This window comes from Lagenorhynchus albirostris, chromosome 11 (genome assembly GCF_949774975.1).
Source record: "Lagenorhynchus albirostris chromosome 11, mLagAlb1.1, whole genome shotgun sequence".
Taxonomy (NCBI): Eukaryota; Metazoa; Chordata; class Mammalia; order Artiodactyla; family Delphinidae; genus Lagenorhynchus; species Lagenorhynchus albirostris.
In genome coordinates this window covers 63,179,174-63,197,947 of record NC_083105.1, presented here as the reverse complement: position 1 = coordinate 63,197,947, position 18,774 = coordinate 63,179,174, and the positions used below count along the sequence as shown (strand labels likewise).

General features: G+C 57.0%; 1 protein-coding gene across 3 annotated transcripts in view; it reads right to left on the bottom strand.

Moving 5' to 3' along the window:
- Nucleotides 1-17,970, bottom strand: part of FAIM2 (Fas apoptotic inhibitory molecule 2) — a 33,504-nt gene extending 15,534 nt beyond the window's left edge. Inside the window, exons 1-12 of one of the 3 annotated variants that reach the window (XR_009543507.1) lie at nucleotides 17,806-17,970; nucleotides 14,244-14,439; nucleotides 11,471-11,574; nucleotides 10,989-11,053; nucleotides 10,460-10,513; nucleotides 4,276-4,365; nucleotides 3,942-3,981; nucleotides 3,414-3,451; nucleotides 2,786-2,873; nucleotides 2,398-2,493; nucleotides 914-1,151; nucleotides 681-734 (exon numbers count right to left, since the gene is read on the bottom strand). Coding sequence is in view for 2 of the 3 variants with exons in the window: in XM_060166275.1 (XP_060022258.1) it covers nucleotides 681-734; nucleotides 2,398-2,493; nucleotides 2,786-2,873; nucleotides 3,414-3,451; nucleotides 3,942-3,981; nucleotides 4,276-4,365; nucleotides 10,460-10,513; nucleotides 10,989-11,053; nucleotides 11,471-11,574; nucleotides 14,244-14,439; nucleotides 17,806-17,820 (840 nt within the window). In the remaining variant the exon portion in view is untranslated. The remainder of the gene's footprint in view (nucleotides 1-680; nucleotides 735-913; nucleotides 1,152-2,397; nucleotides 2,494-2,785; nucleotides 2,874-3,413; nucleotides 3,452-3,941; nucleotides 3,982-4,275; nucleotides 4,366-10,459; nucleotides 10,514-10,988; nucleotides 11,054-11,470; nucleotides 11,575-14,243; nucleotides 14,440-17,805) is intronic. The other 2 variants (XM_060166275.1, XM_060166276.1) reach the window with 2 other exon arrangements.
- Nucleotides 17,971-18,774: the final 804 nt, after the last annotated feature.

Sequence of the window (18,774 nt, the reverse complement as noted above, 5' to 3'; positions counted from 1 at the left end):
GAGTGGGGCTCTGGAGCCATCTGTGCGGATCCCCAGTCCAACCCTCCACTTCCAGGATGCTGTCTGCTGTCTGCAAGTCATTTAAAGCCTCTGAGCTTCAGGCTCCGCATCTGAATCTGAGAACAGCAGAACCTAGTTTATAGAGTTACGGTGAGGATTCAGTACATGTGCAGAGCTTGCTGTGGGAGAAGCAAGTGCTCAAAAACTACCAGCTATCATTGTTATCATAACCATAATCATCATCATTAACACTCTCAGTCTGGTGAGGACGCCAAGGACAAGCTCAATCTAAGTGCATCTGTCACAGGGTACCTGGAATCTCCCTTCCTCCAAGAAGCCTTCCCAGATTACTCCCAGCAGAGCAAGGACTAACTTAGTCCATGCGGCTGGGACACCCTCACTCTCCCACCCCAACAAGCAGCACTGAACCTCCCCAGGAGTCAGGGGTACCTCTTCCCAGCTCTGTCTAAAGCGTCAATCCTGTTGTTACGGCCTTCCTTGCCCCTCTGCCCAGGTCAGCTGGTCTGTCTTAGAGACCTGACAGCACTGAGCCCCTCTGCGCCCACTGGTACTTCACAAGGGTTCAGAGAAGAGGACTATGAGGAAGATGGGGATGGTGGAGGGACCTGAGGAGATGATGGGAGGCTGAGAAGGCAGGGTCCCTGGGAGGCCACACTCACCAACGTAAACACGCCTGCTCCCAGCACGGCATACACTGCATGGAGCCAGGGCACCTGCAGGGCAGACAAAAAGTGGGCTCAAGGATGGCGAGATGGGCAGTGCGGCAGAGGGGCAGGGAGAAGGGATCAGTCCAGGAATGGAGGGTGTGGCACAGACCTCCCCAGTGGGGGCCCTCTCTCACCCCCCCAACCCTGCCCCAGACTGAGAGGTCCTTAATCCCCTGCGTGCTCACGGTGGGTGGGGGAGCCCCAGGGTAATAGTGATCCTGGAGGGCTGGCAGGCGAGGTCCAGACGGGCCAGCACTTCTTTCCTCCACACACAGCCCCAGGCTCAGGCTGGCCCAGGGTGACTCATCCTATGGGGTCCCTGCCATCCTCCCAGCCTGGGTCTGGCCTGAGGTTGTGCCCTTCTCCCAGTGTGGACTCATCCCTGTGCCGTCTGTCCCCATGTCGGGAGCTTCCTGGCTCTGCCTGTGTGGGTAAAGGGGCTCAGGTAGAAGGGGACAACGACTTAGGCCCAGGGGTTGGGGGGGCATCTGGCATCCCTGCCAGCTGTGCTTGCTGGGATCCCCTGCAGAGGCTGGAACAGCACCCCTTCCCAACCTCTGCTCCCCTCAGGCCTCAGGGGCACCCATCTGAGTGCGGAAACCTTGCAAGAGGTGCCAAACGAGCCGTGCCCTCTGAAGAGCCTTCCCCCAGAAGACTCCTGGAAACACAGGCATTCCATCAGCCTGACGCGGGTCGATAAAGGGTTCTTGGAAGCTCTGGGGCCCCTTCCTGTACCCCTCCCCCCATCCTAGATACACAGAGGGCCCCCAGGCCAGCTCCGGCTCCTCCCTTCGTCAACAGGATCCTGGGAAGAGCCAAGGAAATGCCAGAACCAATCCTGACGTTCTGGACTGGGAGGCAATAACCTGGGGCTGGGCAGGATGGGGTAGGGACGGGGAGTGAGGAATACTGCTCTCAGCCTGGCAGCAAAGGGGCAGTGGGGGACCCCCGTACTAGAGGTAGCTAAGAGGAGGTAGCGGCAGGTACAAGCCCTGAGCCCTCAGCACGGGTCCAACAGCTGCTCTCTTGGGTTCCCAGGGTTCAAACCCCCTCCTGTGATGCCCTAAGTCCGCCCCTTCTCCACCTGCAGCAGCCTGAGTTCCTGGAATGGGTCACTGAGCCCTGAGCAGTCTTGGTGGGATTTCCCAGGCAGGCCAGACACTTCTAAAAGAGCTGAGATTCAGCTGTCGCCATGGACACCCTCATGGGGCAGGGGTATGCTCGGAGCCCCACTGTCCCATTTCCCGCCTGCCTGGACAGCCAGATCCTGCCTCTCTGCACTTGACTGATCCCCCAAGAGGCCCAGGAAGCCCTTCCTCAGGGCCCCTCTGGGCCTGGTGGCCCCATGGAGCTCCGGAGCCCCCTCTCCGGCCTAGGGTTTAAATGACCTGAGCCCTCCCCCTCAGCCTCACCTCCCCCCTAGTGGAGAAGATGGGAAAGGTGAAGCGGATGTGGCTTGTGGAGTGGGCAGGTGCCCAGACCTGTCAAGAAAAGCCTCGCTTCGTTGTTTGCTTACACTGCCAAGCAGCCCGGGGCAGGACAGGATGGCAGGCTGTGAGCCCTTGGCTCGCTGCCTTCCCTGGAGGGTGTAGGAGGAAACGGCACCCTGGGGCCGGCAGTCCCACCCCCGCCATCCCCATGGGGCCGGCCGGGAGACCTGGAGACTCACATATTGGAAGGGCAGGAGGATGGCCAGGATGAGTCCACTGAAGAAGAGAGTCATGAGCAGCACGAAGAGCACACCTTGGCAGGACGTGAAGTCAAACTGCAGGGGTAGGACGGGCGTCAGCTGCCGGGGCCCTCAGGCCTGCACAGAGCGGCCCGGCATTCCTGGGGGCCCCGGCTGGGCAGTGTGCTGGCCAGAAGGCTGAGGCCGAGGCAGCAGGCCACCTTCCCGTGCTCACCCCAGAACCCGCTGTTCCTCCCCCTCCCATCCCAGGCGGCTTCCCCAGACACTACGCATGCCTTTTACCTCCCCCAGCTGGGGAATCCAAGCTTGCAGCCCACCGCCCCCGCCCCCCACAAACCTTCCCCAGCCCGAAGGCCCCAGGGCTGACCTTGGTCTGGAAGCTAAAGACGGTGACCGAGAGGCAGACGAGGGCCGTGATGCCCAGGCACAGCAGCACAGATGTGGTGTTGTAGTAGCTGCAGGACGGGCAGGCCAGGGGGTCGGCTTCAGGGCAGGGCTTCTGGTCTCCCCTTGCCCTCCTCCCAGGTCCTCCCCTTCTGCCAGGACCTGATCCCACGACCTCTGGCTCCCAGTCTCTCCCCTTTCCCAGGATCCCCCTTCTCTCTGCCTCCTCATCCTTTCTACTGGGACCCACCCTCCCCAACATGCTCACACTCAGAATCCTGTTACAAGGCTCTCGAGGAGGTGGGAATGGGGGTGGGGAGGGGTTGTGCTGGTGCCTGGAGGTGGCTTATAGGGAACTGTGTGATCATGAACCTGGGGTCCTTTCAGCTGCAGCTTGAGAGGTGTCACCTTGCTCTCCTCCGTCTCCCACCCCCACCCACCAGCCTGGCCAGGTCCTGGAGGCCGAGTGCGGGAGGAGCGCGCTCCAAGCCCATGTCTCCTGCCTGTCTGAACGCCCCCCCCCCACCCCGTCCAAACGCTCCCTGGAAGGACTGTGCTTGGGGCAGCTCCCCTCAGGGTGTGGCCAGCCCCCTTCCGCCTGGCCCCTTTACCTGGACAACATCCCAGTGAGGTAGGCCATGGACAGGGTCTGAAAGGAGAAGCAGGATGAGGGAATGCTGGGGGCCCAGACACCTTCAAGGGCCAGCCTGGGTCTCCACCCCTTGCGTGTACCCCTCAACTCTGAGTCTGCTTTGCTCACACACACATTTACCTCCAGGATTTCTCCCGGTGAAGGAGGTCCCAGCTGTCCCTTTCTTTTTTCTGCAGCCCTGCTCTTCCCCCTTTCTAAGATTCACACCCTCCCCCCACCCCCAGCTCTTGTTATCCATAGCTCTAGGAGTCCCCATACAAACCTCTTAAAAACAAAATCACAACGGAAAGAGGGAGTGGATGGAGTGGGGAGAGAAAGGCTATTTGGAAAGAGAGGGTGGGGTGTCTTTGCAGAAGAAGTGGGGCAAAAATACCCCTGCCACCCCCAGTGACCTCACATCAGCTACCTCCAACTCCTAGCCCTCGAAGCTCACCCTTCAGCTCTCCTCCCCCCATCCCCACTCAGCATCTGTCCCCACATCACTTACAAAGATGGTCAGGAGGATCAGGTTCCAGGGGAAATGCCTCCTGTAAGGCAAGCCACCAGAGTTCAGAGGAGAGAGGGGGCATGCCTGCAGCACAGGCTGGGTCATGCTGTCCGAGGGCTCTCCCACAAACTCACCCCCACGCCTCGGAGCTTCTTCCTTCAGCCACATCCCCATGTGCCCCCATCTGTGCCTTCACCCTCCCCCCGCCCCGAGGTGCCAAGTAAAGGAGGGAGGGGCAGGCCTGCTTGATGGAGCCCAGAGAAGGATGGGGCCGTCTCAGGGGTGCACTGGCGGCAAGCAGGACTGGGGCCAGGACTTCCAAGGTCCTGCTCACATTCCCACAGCCATGCTGCTCCTCAAGCCGTCATCATACCTTGGTCCAGAACAGCAGGCCAGGGTCAGGTAGGTCGCGAAGAAGACGGCGCTGTGAGAGACAGACGGATGCGAGAGCTGGCCGCCCCTGAAGGCCCTCCACCCAGGCCCCTGCTCGTCCCACTCTCTGCCACCCCTGCCCACAGGGCACCAAGCAGGCTGCCACGGGCCAGGGGCAGGGGTTGGTTAAGCACACGATCATCTCAGAACCTTGCAATGGGCAGGGTGATGGTGTAATTCCAAAAGAAAGGAAGGGGAGTAAGATGAGCCTGCTTCTAGAAATACTGAATCTTGGGTGCCATGTGGTAGCTGACCACCCAGTGCAAAGTGGTTCCCCCCAGACAATATCTTATTACTTACATATATTTTGAAAAGCTCATATACAGTGTTCTCCATATGCCAGGCAGAGGGCTACCTGCTTTACGAGGATTAGCTAATATAACCCTCCTATCTTCTCTAGGAAGCACGTTCTTCACTTTATAACGGAGGCACAGTGAGGCCAGGTGAGCTGTCCAAGGCCACACAGTTACCACATGGCAGAGGCAGGGTTAGAACACAGGCTTCCTCCTCCAGAGCCCTAGCTTACAACCACTACCCCATACCGCCTCCTTTAGGCCTTTCCCTGGCTCTGTCACTACCTACAATGATCTTGTCTGTCCTGCCAGCACCTGGCACAGCAAGAAGTACCTGTGGCATGAATTTCTGGATCAGGTGGCCGTATCCATTGGGAGACTGGCAGGAAGCTCAGGTGGAACCCAGAGACAGGGGTCGAGGATTAAGGATTTTCTGGAGAGCAGTGGAGGTGGAGGCCAGTCCAGGAGGTGGGACATGAGGGCTGAAGACCCAAGGCTGGGGCATGCTCATGTCTACCTAGATTGGTGCCTACACCAATGCATGGTCTCCAGCTCTCAGTGTGCCCTCAACACACGGCACCTGTCATCCTTCCCCATCTCCCTCCTCGGTTCTCTCACGCATCCCCTACAGCAACAACGCCAACCATCCTCCTTCATCTGCAAACCTCCCAGGCTGCCTCACTCTCCTGCCTGGTCTGGCCTGATGTGTCCCAGAAAGATTCGAGATGAGGTGGGGGGCTCCACTGGCTCCCTGCCTGCCGCCTGCAAACATCGCGTCATGCATCTATGTGTCCTTCCTCCTGTCCCTCCTCCCATCCCAGGTGAATCCCCCCAAGCCTCTGGGTCCCACACCCTCAACTGCCCTGCCATCGACTGCTACATCTTCTCCCTCACAAACCTCCTCAGCTGTTCTCCATCTTTAACCAACATCTTTCCCGGCTCCAGCTACTGCCACTTTACCCACCCTCACAGTCAAGCTTCTTCAGAAAGTTGTCTCCACTCACGGCACCTTCTCCAACTCACAATCACTCCTCAACTTAACAAACCAGCCCCTGTCCCACTTAATGAGAGCTGGCTTTGCCACATCACTATGACTTTGTTGAGTCCAACTGACACTTGTCCATCCTTATCTGACCTGGACATGCTGACACCTGATCTCTCTCGTTGTTTCCCTGGTCCCACAATGACACAGCCTTGGGTCCCCTCCTACCTCCCTGGTCACTCCTTCTCCATCTCCTTCAGCACAGGGTCTCCCTTCATGATCCTCCTGGGTGGGCTCACTCATTCCTAGGACTCCCTTTATCAGGCAGATGCTTATGACTCACACACCATATTTCTGATCTAGAATTTCCTTCTCAACCTCAGACCTGAATACCCAACTGCCTGCTGGGCAAACACGGCTGTTATGCAGCAGGTTAGAGCCGAACCTGCCCTCTTCCTTGCTCCTTCTCCTGCATCCCCTGTTGCAGAGGATGTCATGCAGCCTCCGAGTCACCCAACCAGCGACCTCGGTCAGCCTTGACTCTCACCCTGCCATGCCCAGCTAATCACTTGGACCTGCTGATCCTCTACCCAGGCAGTTCTCAAATCTGTCCCCTTCTCTCCATCCCCACGACCACCCTTTTAGGTCGGGTCATCTCTGTCTATCGGGTCCTTCTGCCTCCAGTCCTGCCTTCCACTCTCAAAGCTATAGGCAGATCCCATCATGTGACTCTCCTGTTTAAAATTCCAAAGACCTGGTGATGCCCTGCCTGATCCGCACCCCCCCCCCCGCCTACCTCTGCAGCCCATCCCACACCGCACTCCGCCCCTCCATCTACCCTCATGGCCCTCTGCACCCTCACAGCGTGCCCACCACTCTCTGCCTCTACTGGAAAGGACCGACTGGCGAGGATGCCTGGGGCTGAGGTTGGAGGGGCTTCCTCTGTGCACCACGGGCATAACTCAACCAAAGCCTGCACCCCACACCCCACGGGTCTGCTCATCTGATCCCCACCCAGATGTAGCACCTGGAACAACCTATTGTCCAACCCGGGGCCTGGCACGGCTTAGGCAATCTTTATGTATTTCTGGGTGAAATGTGAAAGCACAGGGAAGGTAGGGGTTGAGACGAGCCTATTGCATTTGGTAAACAGGAGCCCTCCATCCTCACCCTCTCCTATTCTTCAGTGGTTCTCAAATAAGGCATCACTGCTGTCACAGTGATGGAGGGGTTCTCAGTGCCAGGGCCAGGGCTGCAGGCCATCCTGTTCCGTGAGGAACAGTGGAGTCGTCCTGCCCCAGTTGTTAAGAAATACCCCAGCATCTGCTCTCTTTCGGTCTCCCTTGAGTCACCAGTCACTTCGACATCAATAATAATAATAAAACCCTTGTCTATGTGTATCCTGGTTGTGGGGCCTGTCTCCCTGGCCAGACTGGAAGCTTCCTGAGGGCAGGGCCCAGCCTCCTTTTCTCTCTGGTCCAGAGCTCCTCAACCCTCAAGACGAGTGGTCGGGAGGAAGGGCAGAGGGACGGATGACCTGGAGCGTATGGGGCAGTTTGGGAGCCTGACCCTCATTTCACATCCCAGCTCTGCCACCACCATCGTGTGACCTTGAACAGCTACTTAATTGCAGAGCTCCAGCCTCCTGCTTTGTAAAACGGGAATGCTGGTACCAACTCACTGGGCTGTAGCGAGGACTGAATGAGAGCATGCGGTCCAGCCTTGAGCACACAGCCTGGCACTGGGTAGGGACCTGAAGATGGGAGTTGTTATTATTATAACTAGAACCTGGCTAACTGACAGCTTCCTGGAGAGGCTCGGACCCACCTCCCCCAAGTCTGGTCTCACACTTTTCCTCCTCTGTCCGGTCCCCCCACCTCCACCCCACAGCCCTCACTCCTCCCCTGCACGGTAGGGAGGCCCGCAGTTCCCGCTGCCAAGGCTCAGAGGGAGCAATCAGACAATAAGGCGAGAGCCCACTGAGGGAGATGATTGGGGCCTGGAGAAAGAGTGGGTGGGGGGGAGGGGGTGGTGCTGGAAGGCTGCCATCCCAGGGAGCGAAGAATAAATCACAGAAGAAGTGAAAGACAGACTTGCTTGTCAGAGCCTGGGCCTCAGGGCCTGAGCTAGAGCCGTGGTCTGTTTACAGAATGTCAAGACCAAGGCACGAGGCTCAGGTGGAGGCCAGGGTCCAAACCCAGTGTCCTCCCCCAACTTATGATGCTCCAGGACCAGTCCCAGGCTGTGGGGAGGCAGCAGAGCATGGAGGGGAAGTGCACGAGCTTCTCAATCAGAAAGACAGGGTTCAATCCTGGCTCTGCTGCTTAGGAAGAAACATCTTCTCTCTGAGCCTCAATTTTCTCATGTATAAAATGGGAATAGGGCTTCCCTGGTGGCGCAGTGGTTGAGAATCTGCCTGCTAATGCAAGGGACACGGGTTCGAGTCCTGGTCTGGGAGGAACCCACATGCCGCGGAGCAACTAGGCCCGTGAGCCACAACTACTGAGCCTGCGCGACTGGAGCCTGTGCTCTGCAACAAGAGAGGCCGCGATAGTGAGAGGCCCGCACACCGGGATGAAGAGTGGCCCCCGCTTGCCACAACTAGAGAAAGCCCTCGCACAGAAACGAAGACCCAACACAGCAAAAACAGAATAAATTAATTAATAAACTCCTACCCCCAACGTCTTCTTTAAAAAAAAAAAAATGGGGATAATAACTGTATCTGCCTCGTAGGGCTGTTGTTAAGGATCAAATGAAGAATATTTGCAAATCACATGGTACAGTGCTACATACATAGAAAAAGACCTGTTTTATTCTTACTGCTATTAAGGGCTTGGTATTTGGAGGACGTGAGACCCACTAGGTGTCAGACCTGCTAGGTCTCAGACCCAGAGGCAGACTCAGGACTGGATAGCGATGTGGGGAGGGGGCAGGATGGGGCAGAGCAACAGGCTGGCTTTCTAGAGAACAGGGCAGCATCTTGGTGGTGAATTCCCAAGCACCTTTAAGGCTTGGCGACGCTCCATGGAAAGCACACGGTCCATGCCCACTTCCGACTTCTCTCCACACCCACCCACCCCTGAGTCTGGGACAGCATCTGTTTTCTGCCTGGAGATGCTGAGGAGGAAGGACCTCTCACCATTCAGAGGTCAAATTCTCACACCATTCTCAGTGGGGTGGACTCTGCCCTCAATTCTAGAGCCTGCTTATTCTTGGACTGTCCCCCTGCCACCATCTGCTTAGGGCACAGAGTCCCAAAGACCCTCCCGCAGGAGGCCTGATGAGGGGCCTGGGGACCGCATTCCCGAGGTGGCAGGGCGCAGAGGCTGCCACGCGGTGCTGATGTGCCGGGAGCCATGCCAACCCGCCACGGGGGCTGGCCGGGGTGGCAGTTCCTGGGGCCTCATCAGTTTTAGCCTACAGTGCCCCCCATCTCCCCAAATGCCCGCCTCCCTGCCTGGTCTGCAGACAGGCCCTCTGTCCTGTGCCCTAAGAAAGGCTCTGGGTGTGAATGTCTCCTCCCCTGGGATCCCCAACTTGGCTGAGCTCCTCCTCCACTCCTCCGGGGAGCCCCAGAGGCCAGGATGTCTCCTTCCTGTCAGGCTTTGGCTGGCTTTTGTTAACTTGAGGCCCACTCTGGGACTGTTCTGGGCTCGGGTGGTCCAGGAGGCTCTGGGCTGAGCCTATGTTCCCACCAGACCCCCATCCAGGAACAGGCCTGGGACAGCTGTAGTGTGCAAGCTCCTTGGGTGGACATTCAGAGCCTCCACCCCGGAAGGCCTCGCTTCTCTCTGGGATGTCCCGATTCCCCTCACGGAGGCTTGCGGTGCTCCGCCAGCCTGGTCCCTAATTTACCCAATGTACCACGTGCGCTCCCACTCCCAAGCGTTTACTTAAGTCACCCCAGTCCCCAGGCCCCTTGGCTCATCCTTTGAGGCGCACCCGCTGACATGGACTGAGGGCTCCCCCTCCTCTGAATGCTGCTCTTTCACAGGCTGCCTTGTATGCCCACCACCTTCCCCTGCAGAGGCCTCCTCTCCACCAGCTCCAGTTCTGGCCTGGGCTCACAGTAGGTGCTGAAGGAGACTTTGCTGACAGTAGTTCTGCTTTGAACAGGGTGGTCTGGCCTGGAAGTATCCAGAATGACTCCTTAATTGCCCACATAGGAGGGTCAGAATAACCTCTAAAGTTCCCTGCCATGCTCCTTAAAGAGTAGAGTATATAAGCAGAAGCCAACTGCTCGAGGGGAAGGGAGTCTGCCAAGTAGAGGGGTTAAGAGTACAAGCCTCAACCTGAAGCTTGGGTTTGAATCCCAGCTCTACCACGGCCTACCTGTGTGACCTTGGGCAAATTACTCAACCTCTCTGAGACTTAGTTTTCTGAGGAGTGAATGCAACACTGCATATCAAGCACGTAGAACAATGCCCAGCCCTTATTAGGCACTTTATAAGTGGTATCTCTTATGATTAATAATTCACAAGCATTAATAACAACTACGTTAATATTGAGTAGCAACATCATCATTAGTGTGGGCCAAGGTGTCCCAGCCCCCCTTCTCCTCCAGGCCAAGGTCTGGGTCTCCCTAGCCATGACCCCAGTTCCACCCTTCCCTCCTTGGGCAGGCACCAGAACCAACGCCCATCTCCTCCCCTCCCCCTCAGCTCTACACACCCCAGAAGGCCCCTTCTGGCCATGCTCTTATGAGGCGGTTCCTATGGGATGGGGAGAGGTCATGGGCTGGGATTCTGTCAGCGGAGATTTCCCACCTTGGCTGTGAAGGGTGTTCTGGGAAGGGGCCTGGGTATACTTACTAGGATGCCCAGTACCAGCCTGGGTTGGCCTGGACATAGTCCTTAACGGGGTCACTGCAGAGAAGGGAGGGAGAGAGAATCAGAATTTACCCTCTGTCTCCATTTCTAGTTCAACCTCTGCACCTGCCCCCGCCACCCCCGCCACCCCCCGCCCCACCCGCCAGTTCACAGGACTCAGAGAGGAAGAAAGGAGAGACCACACCCCTGGTGGGGGAGGGAGCTCCAGCCACAGTCTCCCTGTCTCAGGCTGAGACTTGGGTGCGCCCAGGTGTAGGGCTGCTGCATCTGAGAGGAACGACTGCTTCACAGACACCTGCAGGCCCAGAAAGCACGGGGCCACCCCCTGCTGGACGGAGGACCCCTCCCTGTGCACGGTCTAAGGTTTTTCCCAGCATGAGGTGGGCCGCTGCCCTGCACCAGCATCTTCAGGCAGACGGTTCTAAGAACAGTCTGACTCTGGACCCTCCTCCCCAGGCCGAGACCTGGCGCCACCACCCGTGGAACGTGCGGTTCCACACAGCCAACTCACCAGAAGGTAAAGAGAGCCACGACACCCAAGGTCACCAGCAGCTGGATCAGCAGAATGGTATAGACCTGGGGGTGGGAGGGGGTTCCGCTCAGCTTGGGGGGCCCTGTTGGGGGCCAGAGAGGCTCAGGCCCCCAGCAAGGCTTAGGGAGACCCCAACTTCCCGGCGACTCCATCTACCCTCCAGACCCGCATCCTGGGCCTTCCACCCTCCTTCTTAGGGGCCATCGGAATGAATCCAGGACAAGGCGAAAGGACAGCAAAGACGCTCCAGAGCCCACACCCATGGCATCTGGAGAGAAGAGACCACGTGTTCAGCCGCAGCAGGGGGCAGTGGGCACCCCAACTTCCCAGGAGATGCCGTCAGTTGGCATCACAAGGATGGGGAGAGGGATGGCCTCTGGGCAGGAGACTGGGCCAGCGGCTTCTCGAGAGGCTCCCCCCACGCAGCTTCCCAGTCTGGGAGAGTTGGGGGAGACAGTTACCTTTCTGATGAAGACTCTGCGAACGTTCTGGTCGTCCCAACTGAAGGTGGTGAAGAGCTCATGGTCTCCAGTGGGGAAACCACTCTCATAGCTAGAGCTGCTGCCTGGATGGGCAGGGGGAGGGCCGTGAGCGCTCCCACACACATAAACACCACCCGCAACAGCTCAGAGCTACCTTTTGTCAGACTGGCTTTCTGGACCAGGCAACGCCCTTCTCTCCAGCCCCATTCTCAAACCTCCTCCTGCCCCACCCCATCCCATCCCACAGAGATCCCAGATCTCTCCCAGGTTGCCCCTCACCTTTCCTGTTCTGAGTGTGAGAAGGAACTGTCATCTCCCCTTCCCACCCCAAGCGGGGGCTCCCTGGGGCCCAAGCTCTGCCATACAAATGTGGCCCTTCCCGCTTGTGCCCCCCCATCCCCCTTCCTGGACAGTCTGGCTCCCTTGTGGCTGAGAATCAGAGAAGGACAGCCACTCCCCCGGGGCTACCTCACACATCCCAGAGTCAAAGGTCCTACCCCGGCTTGCTCTGAGGTCCCGGGGGTGGGAACTGGGGACTCGTAGGTGGGGTGGACTGCTGGTGCTCCAGCTGGGAACCAGAGCTGGGGGAGGCTGGAGGGGAAACAGAGCCAGGACAAGGGCAAGAAGTGGCACGTGGGTGTGGGTGAAGCTTGGGGGCCTGGTCCCAGAACTCAGGCTTTTGGAAGAGCATGGGCTCTGTAAGCAAACACGTGGATCCCTCCCCAAGACTGACTAGCTGTGTGGCCTTAAGCAAGTCACCAGCCTTCTTTGTCTCTTCCGTGATACGGGTTAGTGATACCCACCTCACGGGGGTGAAACGGATAAAAGTGAAAGCTCTGTGCCTGATGCTGGCGACACCACCCTCTCTCATCCCTCGTCTGGGTCATTCCTAAGGCCTCAGATGTGTCCGTTCTGCTCTCCACCATCCCTGCAAGTTCTCCATGACCTTCCCCTCCACAGCAAGAGCCTGTCTTGGCCTTTCAAATCTGCCCTCGGCACTGTCCCGCTTTAAATTCTTTGATGGCTCCTCACTGCCTTTTACTCAAGTTCAAGTTCCTTAACAAAGCCTCCTCAGCCTCCCAAGAGTCCTCCAGCCCCACTGCACACCACTCCCTTCTACTTTTCTCCAGCCTGACTATATTTTTTTCAGCAATGTGCTCTCTTGCCTCTGGGCCCCTGCACATTCTTTCTTTCAGCCTTGGACACTCATTTTTCTACCTCTTCACCAAGCTAATACATGCCATCTTTCAGGACTCCCCTCATGGATACCCCTTCCTCCAGGAAGTCTTCCCTGACTGTCAGGCGGGTTAGCTGAACTGCCAAGGCCTCCATCACTGCCTTTCACCATGTGGTAATCATCCATTTACTTGTCTACACTGTCAGCTCTGTGAGGGAAGGGCTTGCAAATCAATGCATCCCCAGAAATTAGCTCAGTGCCAGACACGGTGCCTGGTGCACGCTTAGTAAATGTTTGTCACGTGCTGACTGAAATGAGCTGCCTTCCTCTGCCCTGACAGTTCGTTGGAAAACATTCCTTAAGGCAGCCAGTCCTGGCAACCAGGATATGGGAAATGAGGAAGGGGGAGGGAGGTGGACCCACTGCCAACCTGGGGCTTGGAGACCCTCAACCTCTTATCCTTCACTCCTTCATGTTCTGTCCACGTCCCCCACCAAAGCCCAAATGGCCAGGCCACAGAGGGGGAGAAAAGGAGAGAAAAAGCAGTCCTGTGGGTGTCAGCGGCAGGAGGAAGGGCTCCCATGAACACCTTCAAAGGACCTTCAAAGGCCCTCCAGTAGCTGACGGTGGGGTGGGTCTGCTTGGGTCTGGGCTGAAGGGCTCTGTGGTGGGAGGTGTGGACCATGGTGGCCGCTCCTCCTGAGTAGACACTGTCTGAGGCATTGTCCCCAGGATCCCTTCTAGAATTCTGCTGGGGGTGGGGGTGGGGTGACAAGGTGGGGGAGGGGGCCGAGGGGGCCGAGGAAGACTTCCTTGCAGCTTGCGGGAGCTGTACGTTCCCAGCCCTGAGGCAAAGCTCCCACAGGCTGCCACACCGAACAGAGGGCCCCCTACCAGCCCGATTCTTCGTCTGCAAGGAGCTGGCGTCAGCCCGGGTGGGTCGGCCTAGGAATTGTGCCTGGCCCTGAGGGATGCTAAGGCTGGCATCCACACACCTTCCCCACATCCTGCTCTCCTGCCCCCAGTTAAGGCCTGGGGGAGGGTAGAGAGACAAGGAGAGTGACGAGTGAAGTGGATCCTCAGGCCCCCGCCCTAAACAACCCTGGGGCCTCCACGGGGACTGGTTTCAGATCAGCCAGCGTGTCAGCAAACTGCACCCACACTCACAGGGAGGCAGCCCCAGCTGAGGCCACGGTCAGCTGTAGCCTCGTACTGCTCCCTCCTGTGTCCACTCTGACCTCCCTCACTCCCTCTCTGCATCCCTTTCTTCTAGGACAGCCCCTGGTTTTTCTCCCCCATCTGTCCCCTCTTTTTGCCCTAGCTTGGTGACTTGAAAAAGCCCCTCTTCCCGATCCAAGGGAATTATGACTGCAGAAACTGTATCAGTCCTTCTTCATGGAGTTCTCCTTGACCTACCCTCAGAACAGTCCTCCAAATCCCAAACCTTTGACATCAGAGCCTCATACAACAACCACACAGTGCGTCTATTTCTGGGCAACTTCTTCCTATGCAGGTTTTCCATCTGGGCCCACCACTCCCCCTGATGCTCCAGCCTCCAGGAACTGAGAGACTTACTAGGGTCCACATAGGCCCAGCTGGGGTGGAGAGGCACAGCCGAGGGGGCTGGCGGGAAGACTCCTGCCTTCAGCCCCTCCCCAGAGGTGGCCTCCTCATAGGAGGGTGGGGCCGAAGGCACTGCTGGAGCCTCCTTCTTCTCACCATTCGCCTGCTGCTGCCCCTCTGTCCCGGGGGCCTTGTTAGCCACAGAGAGCTGTGGAGTAGAGGCAGAGAGAGACAGTCACCAGGGAGAGGGCACCTTCTAAGTCCTCTTCCCCAGCCCCTCAATTTCTGGAACTTCCATGGGTACTTTCTCACCTGCACTAGGAACGGCAGTGGTGCAGACAAGAACCTCCCTACTTTATGTGGGGTATATATACGGTGGAATATTATTCAGCCTTAAAAAAGGAGGAATTCCTGTCATTTGCAACAACATGGGTGAACCTGGAGGACATCATGCTAAGTGAAATAAGCCGGACACAGAAAGACAAAAACTGCAGGATCTCACTTATATGTGGAATCTAAAATTGTCGAAATCGTAGAAGTACAGAGTAGAATGGTGGTTGCCAGGGTCTGGGGGGTGGGGGGAATGGGGAGATACTGGTCAAAGGGCACAAAGTTTCAGTTATGCACGATGAAAAAGTTCTGGAGATCTAATTGCAGCCTGGTGACTATAGTTAACAATACTGTATTGTGTACTTGAAATTTGCTGAGAGGGTAGATCATAAGTGTTCTTGCCACACACACAGAAGGTAACTGTGAAGTGATGGATGTGTTTACCAGGTTGATTGTGGTAATCATTCCGCAAGTTATATGTATATCAAAATATCACACACCTTAGATATATACAATTTCTATTTGTCAATTATACCCCAATAAATCTGGAAAAAAAAGAATCTCCCTATTTTACAGATGGGAGAACTAAGCTCCAGGGGGGTCAGGGCTGGCCAGGGGCACACACTGGAGCTGGGATAAGAACTGAGGAAGGAGAAAATTCTTAGGAGAGCCCACCATTGGTGGTCACCGTCCCCTGGGGCAGGGACTGGCGCTATATGGTTCCACCATTTCCCTGGGGTCCAGGGAAGGGCCTGGCACAGAGTAGTAGGCCCTTAAAAGTATTACTGAATGAAAGGTCCTCTCATTGAATCTCCCTGCTACCTTGCTCGTTGTATTTTGATCCCTGTTTTTAAATGAAGGAACTGAGGATCAGAGAGGAAGAATGACTCAGAGCCACACATGGCCCACTGGGCTGCAGAGCCCAGGTACCGTCCACTGGGGCTGGCCTCCTTCTGCTGGGCTGGAGATGACCAAGGAGGGTGGGGATGGGAGAGCAGGGAAACAGAAAGGGGAGAGGAGAGGGAAAAAAAGAGGAAGAGGGGGACTTCCCTGGCAGTCCAGTGGTGAAGACTCCATGCTTCTACAGCAGGGGGAAGGGGTCAATCCCTGGTCAGGGAACTAAGATCCCGCATGCTGTGGGCAGTGCAGACAAAGAAAAAAAAAAAAGAGGAAGAGGAATGGGGGCTGCAGTGCAGACAAAGAAAAAAAAAAAAAGAGGAAGAGGAATGGGGGTTGCAGTGCAGACAAAGAAAAAAAAAAAGAGGAAGAGGAATGGGGGCTGCAGGGGAGCGGAGGGGCGAGAGGCCCCTGGCTAAGAGTCCGTTTTGGCCTCATGCTGTTGGAACCTCAGCCTCTCCCTCAAACCAGAAGAGAATCTGACTGTCACTGATGGAAGGGAAAGCACCTCCTCATTCAGCCCCTTTCTTCATCTTACAGATGAGGAAACTGAGGCCCAGTGGGAAATATCCCATGGCAGGTTGAAAATTCAAGTCTATTTACACTTAGATATGGCCCCGGTTCCACAATGTGCAAGTTTAGCTTTGGTGAGAAAATAGGGGCTGGGAGGGCCCGAATGATGCCGCCAGGGAAGGGAAGACTGGGGATGCGGGATGGTATGAAAACTGAAACGTCACCAAAAGGACTGAACCTCAAAAAACAAACGGGATTTAGGTCTGGTTCCAAAAAGAATGAGTTAAACCTGCAGGGCCACTGAGGAAGGCTGCAAAGTTCCTTCTCTGCGAGCAGCATCTAGCTGAGGCAGCCCAGAGATGAACAAGCACCGGAACGTTTCTTCTTCCATCCAGCCCTGAGGATGACTGAACTGGAGGGGTCTTTTCCATCATCAGAAAGCCTGGGAGCAAGCTGGGGGTGAGGGGCCGAGGAGGCAGGGGCCATACATTCACCTCAGGACAGGAAGCAGCATCAGCAAAGTGACTGGTGGAGGTGGAGGTGGGAAATGGAGGGAGAGAATCCGCAGAGCTGGGAGCTCTTCATTTTCACCACGGTGAACCCCACCCCTGCGTCCTTAGGGAAGGGCCTCAAAACCCAGGCCTGTGGGAGTAGGGCCCGGGCTCATCCCTCCCACTCCCCAGCCCCCTTCATCACCCAGATCAGAAGGGTCATGCCCAGGAGAATCCATTTCAGCCCACCGGAACCAAGGTTCTCTGAGCCCAGACCCAGGGCTTGTGCCTGGGAAAAGGATTATCACCTCTGACCTCAGCCCGGTCCAGATTCGTCCTCCTCACCAACAACCACCCTGCTGACCCTAGGCCCTGGTCCCCCAACATCCAGCATTACCAAGTGAAGTCTGTCCACATGGCACGAGGTGGTATCACCCAATGACATCATTTCGAGGCCTGCTGAGCTTAAAAAACAGTGAAAGGAGGGTCTGAGAGCCCAGGAAAGATGCCATTGGCTCTGAGGCTCATCTCTGAGAAAAGAAGGGGAGTGGAAGCGAGGCCCTTCTTCTGTTTTCTCTGCCCAATCCTTAGCACCCCCAAGCAGAGAGCCAGAGGACCCTCCCTCTTTGCCCCAGGCCCTGGTGGTTGTGTAATTCCACAGGCTATTGGTGTTACATAACCCTACTAGGCCAGCCAAGTCTCTGCCCCAGCCCCTCCCCTACACTTCAAGCCTAAAACAGGAATAAAAAGAGAAGATGTTTTATCCGATCCCATTCAGTCCTATGTCTGGCCAAAGCGAAAACAAAAATTAGAACATCCTGAAGCAGGGTTGCCATAGGAACCCCCCAACCACAGGGGCTGTATCCAGATATGGAATAATGACAGGGAGTTTGGTGGTGGTGGGGGGGTTCTGTGGAGGGTGTAAAAGATGAATATATGGTTGGGGTTGGGATTGGACAGAGTGGGGGTGCCCTATAGGGACTGACCCTCAGGGCTCACCCTGGGGATGCGTGCACACACACACACACACACACACACACACACACCAGATGCCTAAGCTGACTCCTTAAGGGGACATGGGCGTCTGTGAAGGCTCCTGTGATGCCAAAGCAATTGATGGAATGTAGATGGGAGGAGAGGTGAGCCTGGTGGGCAGGAAGAGGCCACAACCCATTCCTTGAAACAGGCCTTGTGGGCCTCTGACTTCGGCAAGGACCACGCAGCACCTTCGCATAAGAGCCGAGGGAGGATGCTTACAGTGGTCCTGAGAGTTTGCTTAGGATGACAGGGAGATGGGGGAACCAGAGGATGGAGGATGATGCAGGTGGGGGAGATGCCGATACCTTTCCCTGTGTCATGGCGCCGTCTCTCCGGGAAGGGGTCCCTGAGGCACGGGCGGCCGCTTGGGTCACCGCAGCCTGCCTGCGTCTCTTCCTTCCTCCGTGTGGGTTCTAGCAACATCCACTGCAGCCGGGCCAGGAGGACCGGAGCGTACCATCCAGACGCGGGGAGGGGGGCGGGAGATGGGGGGAGGAGGGGGCCAGGGCGGGCCTGTAGGCTGCGGCGGAGGCCTCTGCGGATTCGCAAGCGGAAGTGGAGGAGGCGGCGCACAGCCCTTTCCTCCCGCCCCCTCCTTCCTGGTATCCTCATCGCTCGGGAGCCAGGCAGCTCTGCGCTGCGGAACTGCCCAAGTGGACGGGTCCAAGCGGGCGGGAGGAGGGGCCGGGAGTCCGTGACACCCGACCAGCTGATGCTGCCTGCCTGTAACTGGAGCTGGGTGTCAGGGCCTTATCTCTCCACCATCTTTGCCGCTGACAGGCTCCGTTGTGCCTCTGCCTGTTTCCTCTCCCTGTTTGGATGCGGCCCTGCTTTCTCCATCACGACCTCCCCTCTCATCATCTCTATTTCGTCATTCACGCTGGAGTGGGAAAAGTCTCCGATGTCTTGTCTACCCTACCGGCTTCTAAAGGGCCCCCTGGGCCCTGAGTTCCTGTGGGCCTTTGGGCAAGCCATGTGGGCACCTCTCCTTGCCTCCCTTTTCTCACCTGTGAAATGGGAGCAAGAGGCCCCTCCCTCCCTTGTCACGGAGACATGGGGCTGGGAGGATGCAGCTTGTATTTTTTTCAACCCTGCTGGCACATTTTACCAGATCTTCCTGGAGAGGCCTCTAGGTCTGTCTCAAAACCTCTCCAACCCCCTACCTGCTCCCTTTTTGCCTCCATTCTCAGCCTCCACCACCCCTGTATCTGTCATCCTCCCCATTCCAGAGCCTGTCCCACCCCCTTTCCCAGTCTTATCCTTGGGACTCGGCC